Here is a 12,215-nt window from a genome sequence, read left to right as displayed (position 1 = left end):
TATCAACTCACACCCATGCAGGCACCAACATGGACACGCATGGGAACCCACAGGAGAATGTTACATAGGCACACAAACTTAATACATACATAGGTACCCACTAATGACACAGATGTATTTACATGTATACACACACACACACACACACACACACACACACACACACACACACTGTAACTTGAACGGCCAGGCCACTTGATAGCATCCTGGCCAGCAGCCCTGTATAGTTTACCCTGGAGAGCAGCCAGGTCCCTCCCCTTGCCCCACCTCTCCCCCAATTGGTTGCATAAATTCCCTCCCTTTGCCCCTTCCCTGTGCAGTCCGCCTCCAACACCAGCACTGGTCTCTGGCAAGCTCTGCCCATTCCTGGCAAATCCTGCAGGACCAGAGTGTCAGCCAACAGCATGGGTAAGGAAATGGGCTTCTCAAAGCCGTGGATAGTTCACCCTAAGATTAGAGGGTCCTCCTTCCTCCAGGAAATGACTCAAAACTGGAGAGGGCAGTGAAGAAAGAACTGGACTCTCATCTCTACACTGCAGGCATGCGCGTACGCAGCTCAAACAAAGGCATTCATGCTTCTCAGTCCAGCTCAAGTTCTGAGGAAGGAGCAGGGAGGACTGCAGAAGAGGTAGTCTGGGAGTCCTGCCCAGCCTCTGCAGAGACAGGAGGGGGGGCAGCAGACAGGGCCAGAGGTAGGTGGCAGGGGCAGGAGACAGACGCAGGGGCAGAGGAAGTGGAGCAACGGTAGAGAGTAAGGGACGGGGCAGGCGAGCGTCTTTCTAACTGAGAAACTCCAATGGGAGTGGGGATTCTTGGGAAGAGCCCCAATATCTCTGTGACAATATGTGTCATCCCTGTAAACAGACCCTGGGTCTGTCTCTTCCTGGGCAGGCACAGAACAGCCTCAAAGCCCAGACCTCTCCAGCTGCTTCACCAGAGCATTGGGAGGTCAGGGTGGCCACACAAGCCCCCTGAGGAGCTGCTTCAGTCCCTCCCAAGTCCCACAGCTCTCGTCCTTTAGCCTGTGAGCTCCTGCAGTCAGGCTGAGAGCTTGGGTTTGGGAGGGACGCTGAGGTCCCCCGCAGCTGGCCCTTCCCCAGTGGCCAGCCTGGCAGAGAAAACCCACTTGAACTTTCCCTGAGTTCCCCAAACTCAGAATGCCAGAGACTTTGCTGGAGATGCTTAGGCCTGGAGGACGCCCTACAAAGAAAGACAACCTAGCGGCCTGGAGCCAAACCCTGGGATAACAGGACAATCCTCCTCATGTCTTTCCTCTTTTAAAGATGTTGTTATTTTGTGAGTGTTTGCCTATGTGTATATATGTGCAGCACAGGTGTGTCTCGTGCCCATGGAGGCCAGGTGTCAGACAGTTGTGAGTGCCCTGTGGGTGCTAAGAACCATATCCTGGTCCTGGGCAAGGACAGCAAATGCTCTTAACCCCTGAGCCACCTGTCCAGTCCCCAAACGAGCTCCCCTATTGTTGCTATTGTTGTTTTGTTGGGGTTTTGTTTGTGTGTGTGGCTTTTTGAGTATGGAATTCATTGTGTAGATCAGGCTGACCTTGAACTCAGAGAGATCCTCCTGCCTCTGCCTCAGGAGTGCTGGGCTTTAAATATGCTTTTTATTGATTCTCTTTACCTTCCCCAAACATGGGTGGTGGCTCATGGCCGTCACCCAGTACTCAGGAGGCTGAGGCAGAAGGACCTTGGTGAGTGGGAGGCCAACCCAAGCTACAGGGCAGGAATTTCCAGATGAAGCCCGGTTTCTGGAGTCCACGGTGCTGTTGCTGTCTCCCTACTTCCTGTGCTCTCCTGAACTGGGGCTCCCAGGCAGCAGAAGGCTTTGCTCTGGACTCGACTGCTTTCTTACTGTTTTCTTAGTGTTTTGATTTTGTGTGTCTGGATGTGTGGCTGGCATCTATGTACACCACATGTGTGCCATGTGCCGGAGGAGGCAGAAGAGGGTGCCAGATGCCCTGGAACTGCAGTTACAGACAGCTCTTAGGCACCATGCGGGTGCTGGAACTGCAGTTACAGACAGTTCTTAGGCACCATGCGGTGCTGGGGATCAAATCTGGGTTCTCTAGGAGCAGCCATTGCTCTTAACCGCTGAGCCATCTCTCCAACCCATCTCCTGCCTCTGCTTGTGGCCCTGGGTCGGGGCAGGAGGGAGAGCCCAGTTCTTGTGAACTCCAGGTCAGGATCAGCCCCTTCCCTGTTCCAGTCCTCCAAGGTCTGGCCCAGGCTGTCAGCCTGGAATCCCAGTGGCTGTCTTGTGAATGTGGTGACTTTTCTAGTCAGACTGGAGGGTCAGGAGGGCCTCTCCCCCAAGCTGTGGTGGCTCAGCAAGTGCCCAAGGACACACAGCTGGTTGTCTGTTGTGGGCTGCTGTTGAGTAAAGTTGCGCACAGAGGTCAGAGGCATCTGATCTCCCTAGAGCTGACCGTCCAGCTGCCCTAAATCAGTTTTGCTTGTTTGTTGTTTTGAGAAAGGGTCTCTCTGTGTATCCCTGGCTGTCCCAAAACTAGGTAGACCAGGCTGGCCTTGAACTCAAATAGATCCTCCTGCCTCTACCTCCCCAATGCTGGGGTTAGAGGCATGCACCCCTACTCAGTTTTCTGCTGCATATCAAGGCTAGTCTTGAACTCCTGTCCCTCCTGCTTTTGCCCCTATAGATGTGGTCACAATGCCCAGCCCACTGTGCCTCTCGTTACCTGCTTTTCACAGATGAAGTTGAAACTGAGTTACATAATTTGTGCACGTTCCTATGACAAGCCAAGTGGGCTGAGATGGAATAGAAGTCAATGCCATAACTCTTAAGCACACAGCCTCCATCCAAACGCTTGCCACTCCGCGGGAATGTCTGGCCACTTTCTGGTCATGTGACTCTACTCACCCACCATAGCTTTACACCCATCAGAGTTGGGGGGTTGGGAAAGGAAATGCCAACGTGGTGAGGCTGGAGAAAGGATCTGGGCCACAGTGAGTCGGCTCTCCTCTGCCAGGTGTGCATCACAGCTGGAGAGAGGGAGACTGCATGCTCCAGAAAGGCTCCAGCTAACACACTCCCATTGTTTCCACAGCCACAAAATGCGGAAAGTGTGGCCCAGGCTACCCTACCCCTCTCGAGGCCATGAAAGGTAACTGTACATATGGGAGCCAGCATCCTCGGCTGGCCCCATGGTAAGGTTGAGGACTTCAGGCCTAGCCTTAGCCTTCTAGCTCATCTTGGGCTGCCTCTGCCCAACTCAGTACCATAACCCCCTCTCTGCTCCCCAGGACCCCGGGAGGAGATTGTCTACGTGCCCTGTATTTACCGAAACACAGGCATTGAGGCCCCAGATTATTTGGCCACTGTGGATGTGGACTCAAAGTCTCCCCATTATAGTCAGGTGAGGTGAGGTCTGGTTGCTGGCTCCCCTAAAATTCCCAGCACAGCTCTGGCTTCCTAACTCCACCCTTCTTTGTCCCCCTTGGAATGGCATCTGAAGCTCTTCACTGCCCAGGGTGCTGAGCTGGAACCCGGCCTGTGCTGGGCTCCAAGCCCAAAGGGTGTCTAGAGAGGCACAGTCTGGGTAAGCAGCCCTTCCTGTCCCTCTGCACCCTAGGTCATCCACAGGCTGCCCATGCCCTACCTGAAGGATGAGCTGCACCACTCGGGATGGAACACCTGCAGTAGCTGCTTTGGGGACAGCACCAAGGCTCGCACCAAGCTCATGCTACCCAGTCTCATCTCCTCCCGCGTCTACGTGGTGGACGTGGGCTCTGACCCTCGTGCCCCAAAATTGCACAAGGCAAGTCCTCTGTCCTTGTGGCTGGAGACCCTTGCACCTGCTGGCCCAACAGTCTCTGGGCAGCTGCCTCCAGCTCTTATACAGGGTCTGGCTCAGCAGCAGGGAGAGGAGACCTCAGAAGTTACCTGAGCCTGCTGGGCTGGCACCGTCCAGCAGTGTGGTCTGGGTGTCAGAAGACAAGGCTTCTTTTTGAGGAGGAGGAGAGACCCGTCTTCCCCACCCAGCTAGGAGCTCATGGCTTCCTCAGGCAGGAGCTCCAGGCCTTCCTCTCAACACTGCATTGGACAAGCCCTCTGCACCAGATGCTCACAGCTGGCTGCTGAGGATGCAGAGCCAACACTGGCATGGGAGGGGCCCCAGGTGCTGGGAGCGCCTTCAAGAGAGATGGGGAAGGTTGATGCTCTCTGACTGAGGATTTAGTGATGGCTTCCCTGCCTTTCTGTTGCAGTGCTCTGAGTTATCAGATTGAATCCCTGCTGTCCTCCCTCAGGGAGAGAAAAAGAACACAGGGTTCACAGACAAAGCAGGGAGAATGGGAGGAGGGGGTGGAGACTCCTGGCTCTGTAAACTTAGACCCCACTCCTCACCTTCTCCAGGTCATTGAACCCAGTGAAATCCACTCCAAGTGCAACGTGGGCAGTCTGCACACCAGCCACTGCCTGGCCAGCGGAGAGGTGATGATCAGCACCTTGGGGGATCCCCAGGGTAATGCTAAAGGTACCTGCTGGCACTGTGGACTTGGCAAAACCTCAGCAGATAAGAGGCATGGGAAACATCCGTCTGTGTAGGAGCAGGTCCAAAGCCTGGGGAGCAATGGAGTGAGGGGCTGGGGAGAACTGGCTGACCGAGTCCACCCAATGTCTAAAACGTCAGCAAGTGACTTCAGTTGTCTCGACTATTCCTACAGGGACAAGGCTCAGCTGGGTCTGCTGATGCAGGAGATAATTCCAGATACTTTAGGCTGTGGCAGAAAGATCACAAGTTCAAGGCTTGCCTAGGAATCTTAGCAAGACCTTGTCTTAAAATACAAATAAGAAGCTGGAGATACACCCCAGTGATACAACACTTGCCTACCATTGAAGTCTCAGATTCAACTGAGAATCTGAGTACAATCACACATGCACACACTTACACTCACAACACACAGACACTCACACAAGATGAGCTGTGACTGCCAAGTTTGCTTGAAGGCATAGTCAGGAGTTGGCCATGAAGATGTGAACACACACATGAACCTAGCAAGTACATCATGTAATGTCTGCCGTTGTGAATACATGAACAAACTTCACAGCCCTTTGTGTGTATGAGAGAGAGAGAGAGAGAGAGAGAGAGAGAGAGAGAGAGAGTAGGTGTGTGTGTGTGAACTTTCAAAAAAAATTTTCTGAACACAGTGATGTACTCTTTTGAACCCAGCACTTGGAATGCAGAGGCAGGAGGATCTCTGTGAGTTTAAGGCTAGCCTGGTTTACAGAGTTAGTTTTAGGACAGCCAGGGCTACATAGAGAAAAAACGTGTCTCAAGAAAGAGAGGAGAGAGAGGGGAGAAGGGAAAGAAAGGAGGAGAGCAGGAAGGGAGGGAGAAGAAGCATTGAGCCCACAAAGGACAGCTGGCTTCCATGACTGGAGCTCCACCCGTGGCTGCCTGGGATTCTTACACACACAAGGAAGCTTAGCCTATGGGGAGAATACCACGGTAGCTGTGGGAGCCTGGGCAAATGATGCTTAAGGGGCCAAGTCCCAGAGCTCTCTGTTCAGGGGGAGGACATTTCCCCCAGAGTTCTAAGGAAACGTTTCTAAGTGGGAGCGCACAGAGTAAGGGGCCCTACCTCACACCCGCCATCTCTGAAACAGACATGCAGGCATCTGAACTCAAGGATCTGACCAGCTGGGTGGGAAAGACAGCAATGGCTCACCGCCTCCACCTAAGTCCCTTTCTCCCTTTCTTCCCTTTTCAGGGGGTTTTGTGCTGTTTGATGGGGAGACCTTCGAGGTGAAAGGCACATGGGAGAAGCCTGGAGGGGCTGCTCCTATGGGTTATGACTTCTGGTACCAACCACGACACAATGTCATGATCAGCTCTGAGTGGGCAGCTCCCAATGTCTTCGCTGATGGTTTTAACCCTGCCCACGTGGAGGCTGGTGAGAATAACCTTTCCTCTGGCAGGAGCGTTGGCTCACTCCTCCCTGCCCCTGACAGCATTCAGGTCTCTAACCTGCACCAGGGCCAACTCACAACAGGCTAAGTCATGCCAGGTGCGGAGTGCTCACCTGGCTCAAGAGTCCTCGGTGCCCACTTCCAGCTCTCATCCTAGTTGGTGCCCTGCCTCCGCCTGTGCCCTTGCATCCTGATTAACCCCAGCCTCTGGTCCTTGTCCCCTCCCATCTCAGGGTTGTATGGGAGCCACTTACATGTGTGGGACTGGCAGCGTCGTGAGGTCATTCAGACCCTAAAAATGAAGGATGGGCTCATCCCCCTAGAGGTCCGCTTCCTGCATGACCCAGATGCCACCCAGGGCTTTGTAGGTTGCACCCTCAGCTCCAACATCCAGCGCTTCTACAAGAATGAGGTAAGTCTGAGACGACCCCCCCCCCCACCACACACACACAGGAGTCTCCTCAGGACCTCCTCCCAGGCTTCAACGTCCACACTTGTTGATCTCACCAGCCAAAGGCTTCCCAGGAAGAAATGCTGATACATGGCTGACCTCGCTTCTCTCTGGGACAGACTAATTTCCACCTTGCCTAAGTCTGTTTTCTGTTGCTATAACTGAGCAACTGAGCGTCACAGGCAGGACAGTGATAAGGAATAGATAGCTCATAGGTCTGAAGTTAGGCTTCTGGGAAAGGTTTCCTTGCAGTTGGGGACGAGAGCGCCATGTGCAAGACACAAACTGGCTTTATTAATGAACTCATTTTCAAGATAACCATGAGTGCTCTCATAGGTGAAGCCATCCTCCATGAGCTCTGACTTAATCACTTCAAGGTCCCAGTTGTCCCCAGGTGGTGGCACATGCCTTTTTTCCCAGCACTTGGGAGGCAGAGGCAAAAGGATCTCTGAAAAGGCAGCCAGCCTGCTCTATGTAGCAAGTTCCAGGACAGTCAAGGCCACATAGTGAAACCCTGTCTCATGAAATAAACAGGGGCCAAAGAGATGGCTCAGCAGTTTAGAGCATTCGCCATTCTTCCAGAAGACCTGGCTTAAATTCCCAGCATCCACGTGGCAGCTCACAACTGCCTGTAACTCCAGCTTCAGGGGACATGAGTTCTTTTCTGGCCTCAGAAGTCACCAGGAACACATGTGGTACACAGACATACATGTAGGCAAAACACTCATACATATAAAACAAAGCATAGTAAGCTAAATAAAAGCAATAAACAATACTAAAAGGTCCCACCTAGTCAGTCAGAATGGTTCACACCTGTAGCTCCAGCACTTGGGATGTGGTGGCAGAAGATTGCAGGTTCAAAGCCAGCCTCTTCTACACAGTGAGACCTCTGTCTCAAAAACCCAGTCAAGGACCCACCTCTTAATTCCTCACAATGATAACTACATTGCAGCATGACTTTTGGTAGGGATGCTTGAAGCATAAGTGGGCATAGGGATACATTCATACAAAACCTAAGGTGGTCCTGTGGCAAACATGTGACCCCAGCACTTGGAAAGTGGAGGCCGGGGGGACAGGAGTTTGAGGCCAGTGTGGACCACATGGGACTGTCTCAAAAAGCAAAACAACAACAACAAAAAAATGTATGTAGTGAGCATCTCTGTCAGCCACTCTGACAAGCAAGGGCGGGGCCATGGTGAAGCAGTCATGTTCCTTGCCTGAGGGGCTTGCAGGGAAGGAGACCCTAGCCACAAGGCCCAGTGTCTGCTCCCTCCCTGTCCCCAGTTCTCAGCCCACTTCCTGCCTCCCTTCCCCAATGCAGGGAGGCACCTGGTCAGTGGAGAAGGTGATCCAGGTGCCCTCCAAGAAAGTGAAGGGCTGGCTGTTGCCCGAAATGCCAGGTGAGTTCCGGGAGAGGGTGGGAGTCAGCAGGTGGGGTCCTGGCCTGGGGAGAGGGACTCCTTAAAGCCCCTCAACCCGCTCCTTAGGTTTGATCACTGACATCCTGCTGTCCCTGGATGACCGCTTCCTCTACTTCAGCAACTGGCTGCATGGGGACATTCGACAGTATGACATCTCTAACCCACAGAAGCCACGCCTTGCTGGGCAGGTAGAGGCACTAGTGGAGGAGAGGACGGGAAGGTTCTCCGGGGTGATAAGGGAGGGGCGAGAAAAGCAAAAATGTGAGCCAACATACAGACTCACGACTGTAGAGTCATGTTGAGCACAGAAAATGCATCAACTTTGAGACAGAGGGAAGCAGATTTGAGTTTGGGGCCAGCCTGGTCTACATAGTCTACACATGCTAACACACACATATACACACTTGCTATCACACACATACACACACACACTGAAGGAGAACAGCTCTTCTGTAATGTCCACACCTTTGTGACAAAATATCCCACAGAAACAAAGGAAGGAAAGGTTTTTCCCTGCTCAGGCTTTGAGCAGGGGCAGAGGCCATCAGTCAGGTGTGGGGACAGAGCGGGAGGCAGCTGGTCACATTACATGTGCGGTCACAGGAGGCAGAGAGCTGGATGCTGGGCCTCAGCTTGTCTTCGCCTTTCTGGTTGCCCTGGAATCCGACCCACTCCTGCTCAGGGTGCATCTTCCCTCCTGATTAAAGGTCTCTGAAATGCCCCACAGACACTCCCGGGCGTGCGTGTCCTCGCTGAGCCCAACACCCAGTGAGGTTGATAGTGAACATTAATCGTCACTGTATCTCACTGTTGCCCCCTTTGTCCTCTGCACCCCTGAACCCAGATCTTCCTTGGGGGCAGCATTGTTAAAGGAGGCCCTGTGGAGGTGCTGGAGGACCAAGAGTTAAAGTGTCAGCCGGAGCCCCTAGTGGTCAAGGTGAGAACATCGCCCTGGCCTCACTGGCCCCTCAGATCCATGCTCAAGGAGAAGCTGGGGGGATGCTCTTAGGATCCAGGTGATGTGCCAACCCCTTAGTCAATCTGTGTGTCATTTGGAGCCTGACCTCTCGTTTCCCCAAGGGAAAACGAGTCCCTGGAGGCCCTCAGATGATCCAGCTCAGCTTGGATGGGAAGCGTCTTTATGTCACCTCGTCACTGTACAGTGCCTGGGACAAGCAGTTTTACCCTGACCTCATCAGGTGAGCAGCATGTCCAGGATCACCTCTCCACCAGTCCTCTCCAGAAGGATCGTGTGGGCTCTGAGGACAACTCAGGAACTCCACCTGTGCCCTACCAGACAGACGGCCCACTGTGGGCCCTGCCCATCCCCAGGAACTCATTTATCCTCACCAAATCTTGGGGTGGAGGTGCTGGTCACATATCACCTCTCACCCTTTCCTCCTCTTCCAGGGAAGGCTCTGTGATGCTGCAAATTGATGTAGACACTGTAAATGGAGGGCTCAAGTTGAACCCTAACTTTCTGGTGGACTTCGGGAAGGAGCCCCTTGGTCCAGCACTGGCTCATGAGCTTCGGTACCCAGGGGGTGACTGCAGTTCTGACATCTGGATCTGAAGGCTCGCCCCAAAGCCCCTCCTCTATGTTCTGAGCCCTCCCTTGAGGAGCCTGGCTCACTCTGCTTGCTTGGCCCCCACTCTCCAAGGCCACATGGAGACTAGTGAGATTTACTGAGTAGCGTCTCACTACTGTTGCTTGTTGTCACTGTGATGCTCCTAAAGGAGCTCTTGAAGCACCAAGAAATAAAATGCTGAGCCTGTCCTCAGAGCACTGTCATGGAGGAGGAGGGGGTTGAGTCCTCAGCCACTGCCACTTTCTGCATGCAGAAGGCCTGAAGTAGACTCCAGGACGTCGTAGTGACTAGTCTATGCCAGTGATCCCAACATGATATCTGTGATGTTGAACATCTCCCCCTTTATGGCCATCAAAACCTAAGAATTGCCACAGAAGACCAGAGGGATAGGCATGTCAGTCAATGTTTTAGACTTTTTTGGGCACGTGTGCACATGTGGTGTGTGTATGTGTGCATATCAAACATATGTGTGGTGTGTGTGTATAATGTGCATGTTCAAGCACATGTGTGTGGTATGTATGTGTGTTCAAACAGGTATGTGTATGTGTGTGTACATACATGTAAGCCCCAGACTGACCCTGTGTCTCTTCCCTACTCACTCTTCACCCTATGGAGACAGAATCTCTAGCTGGAGCTGGAGCTTGCTCTTGCAGCGAGGATGACAAGCCAGCCCACTTCAGGGATTCCGTCTCCATTTCCCATGTGTCAGGCTCACAGGCAGGCCAGCCCCCCTCCAGTTTTCCCATGGGTTCTGGAGATCAGAACAAGGGTCCTCACACAGGGCAAACACTTTACCCTCCAAGCGTCTCCCCAGGGCTTTGTTCTGTTTTGTATGGTCCTCGGTCTATGCTGTGTTGTATCATCCAACACATGATTTTTTCCCATGAAACTAACAGTCTCACGCATCATGCCTTCTTTCCCCTTAAAGTCTTTAGACATTTCCCTTGAACAACCCACCCCAGCGGCAGCTCTGACTCCCTTTGCCTCTGCCACCCAGCACTTCCCCTGCAGCCCCTCCTCCTGCGAGAGACCCTTGCTGTCCCCAGCTCCCACGACCTCATCACCAACCCATCATTCTGCTCTTGCTTGGACAGATTTCTTACAGAAAAGTGAATCCTCCTGAGGGTGGGAGGGCCCTAAGGGAGGAATACTCAGGAGTTGTTTTGAATTGAACCTTTAATTCCCAGCACAGTTGAATATCAGCATAAAGTATGTCTTGATAAACAAGTTATCGACTGTTCATTATGAACTAAGAGTGTCTGGCTATTGTTCTATTGCTGTCAAGAGACACACGGCCACAGCCTGCCTGCTGTCAAGTTTTCCCACCGTGATGGTGATGGCTCCTTTCCTTCTGGAACCATAAGCCCCGAGTAAATTCTCCTTTCTGTACATTGCCTTGGTTATGGCGTCTTATCACAGCAGCAGAACAGTAACTAATACACACTGTCAAGTCCACTGAGAATCTGAGAGGACCCTCTGCTGTGCTAACCTTCCTTTCCCCAGTTTTTCCCTCTATGTGAGGAGAAGCCCGTGCTTCTTGGAAGCATTGAGGAAAACTTCCCTGTCTTGATGCTCTTTGTAGACCGTGCAGAGGTTATAGTTCACTGGATGAGGTCTCCATGGCCTCTCAGAACAAGAGAACAGGTGCCTCCTCACAGTTATAGGACAATTCAGGAGATGCCCCCACAGTCCCCTGGAACTTAGGGAACATTAAAAGAATATCTCTGGCCATATCCATAGAAGCCTCCAACTGTGGTTACTGAAGACACAGAAGGTCATTTTCACCAGGCTGGTATTTTTAACTACCATTAAAATGGTAGTTAATATGTAGTAGTATTATTACTACATAATAATTTTATGTATTATTTACATAAAACTTGAGTAAAAGCCGAACACTCTTTAATAAAACTTGATTAGACATACAATTTTGTTCTTTAAGCTAGTCCTTGTATAAAGAGCAGCCAGGAACTCTGTTGATTTCTTTTTCTTTCAAAAGCCAGCATTATTTGTATCAGAGCAGAATGGAACACAGTCATACAGAGATACACCAAGGAGCATCCCCAGCTCTCAGCCATGAAGACCAACTCCAGGGCAGGGTATAATGGCACATACCTTTGAACTCAGAAGGCAGAGGCAGGTGGATCTCTGTGAGTTTGAGGCCATCTTGGTCTACAGTAAGTTCCAGGAGAGCCAGGGTTACACAGAGTAACCCTGTCTCAAAAATAAAACAAACAACAAAAATCAACTCTACTGATTTAACACAGATTGCTTTCAGTGTTTTTATCTTTGATCTTGGAAATTTTAATATCATATACATAAAGCCTTATCTTTTACATACATTATGTACTAATGTGGGATCCTCTTCTGTCTGCTATAAATATGGTTTATTACTATTGGATAATAAAGAAGCTAATTTGTCCAACAGCCAGATAGAATACAGCCAGGTGGGAAATTCAAGCAAAGATAAGGGAAAAAGAAGGCACAGTCAGGAAGATGCCAGTAGTCACTGGGTAAACAAGATGTGAAGCAACAAGACACAAGCCTTGTGGTAAAATATAGAATAACAGAAGTGGATTAATTTCAGTTGTAAGAGCTAGTTAATTATCAGCCTGAGCAACAGACAAACAGCTTTTAATTAATATTAAGCCTCAGAGTGGTTATTTGGGAACTGGAAGGCAGGAGAGTAACCTCCAGTTGCAAATTGTGCCCTCGTCTCACATGAATCCATATAACACCCAAAAAGCTTTTCTTTCTTTTTAAAATAGAGGACTTCTAGACCCACAAAAAGAGGAGTCAAGCTCAGCTTCT

General features: G+C 51.3%; 1 protein-coding gene across 1 annotated transcript; it reads left to right on the top strand.

Annotated features, from left to right (window-relative positions):
• Window positions 1-280: 280 nt before the first annotated feature.
• Window positions 281-9,595, top strand: LOC125396066 (methanethiol oxidase). Its single transcript, XM_087897785.1, has 12 exons — window positions 281-408; window positions 3,083-3,139; window positions 3,279-3,391; window positions 3,608-3,793; window positions 4,390-4,510; window positions 5,748-5,930; window positions 6,180-6,358; window positions 7,719-7,797; window positions 7,885-8,006; window positions 8,663-8,755; window positions 8,899-9,017; window positions 9,229-9,595. The coding sequence occupies exons 1-12, from the start codon at window positions 405-407 to the stop codon at window positions 9,389-9,391; spliced, it is 1,419 nt and encodes a 472-aa protein (XP_087753911.1). The 5' UTR covers window positions 281-404; the 3' UTR covers window positions 9,392-9,595.
• The last annotated feature ends 2,620 nt before the right edge of the window (window positions 9,596-12,215 follow it).

Source organism: Myodes glareolus, chromosome 17, assembly GCF_982192425.1.
Source record: "Myodes glareolus chromosome 17, mMyoGla1.1, whole genome shotgun sequence".
Taxonomy (NCBI): domain Eukaryota; kingdom Metazoa; phylum Chordata; class Mammalia; order Rodentia; family Cricetidae; genus Myodes; species Myodes glareolus.
Note: the sequence above shows the minus strand (reverse complement) of the source record. Positions and strands in the feature narration are given on the sequence as shown.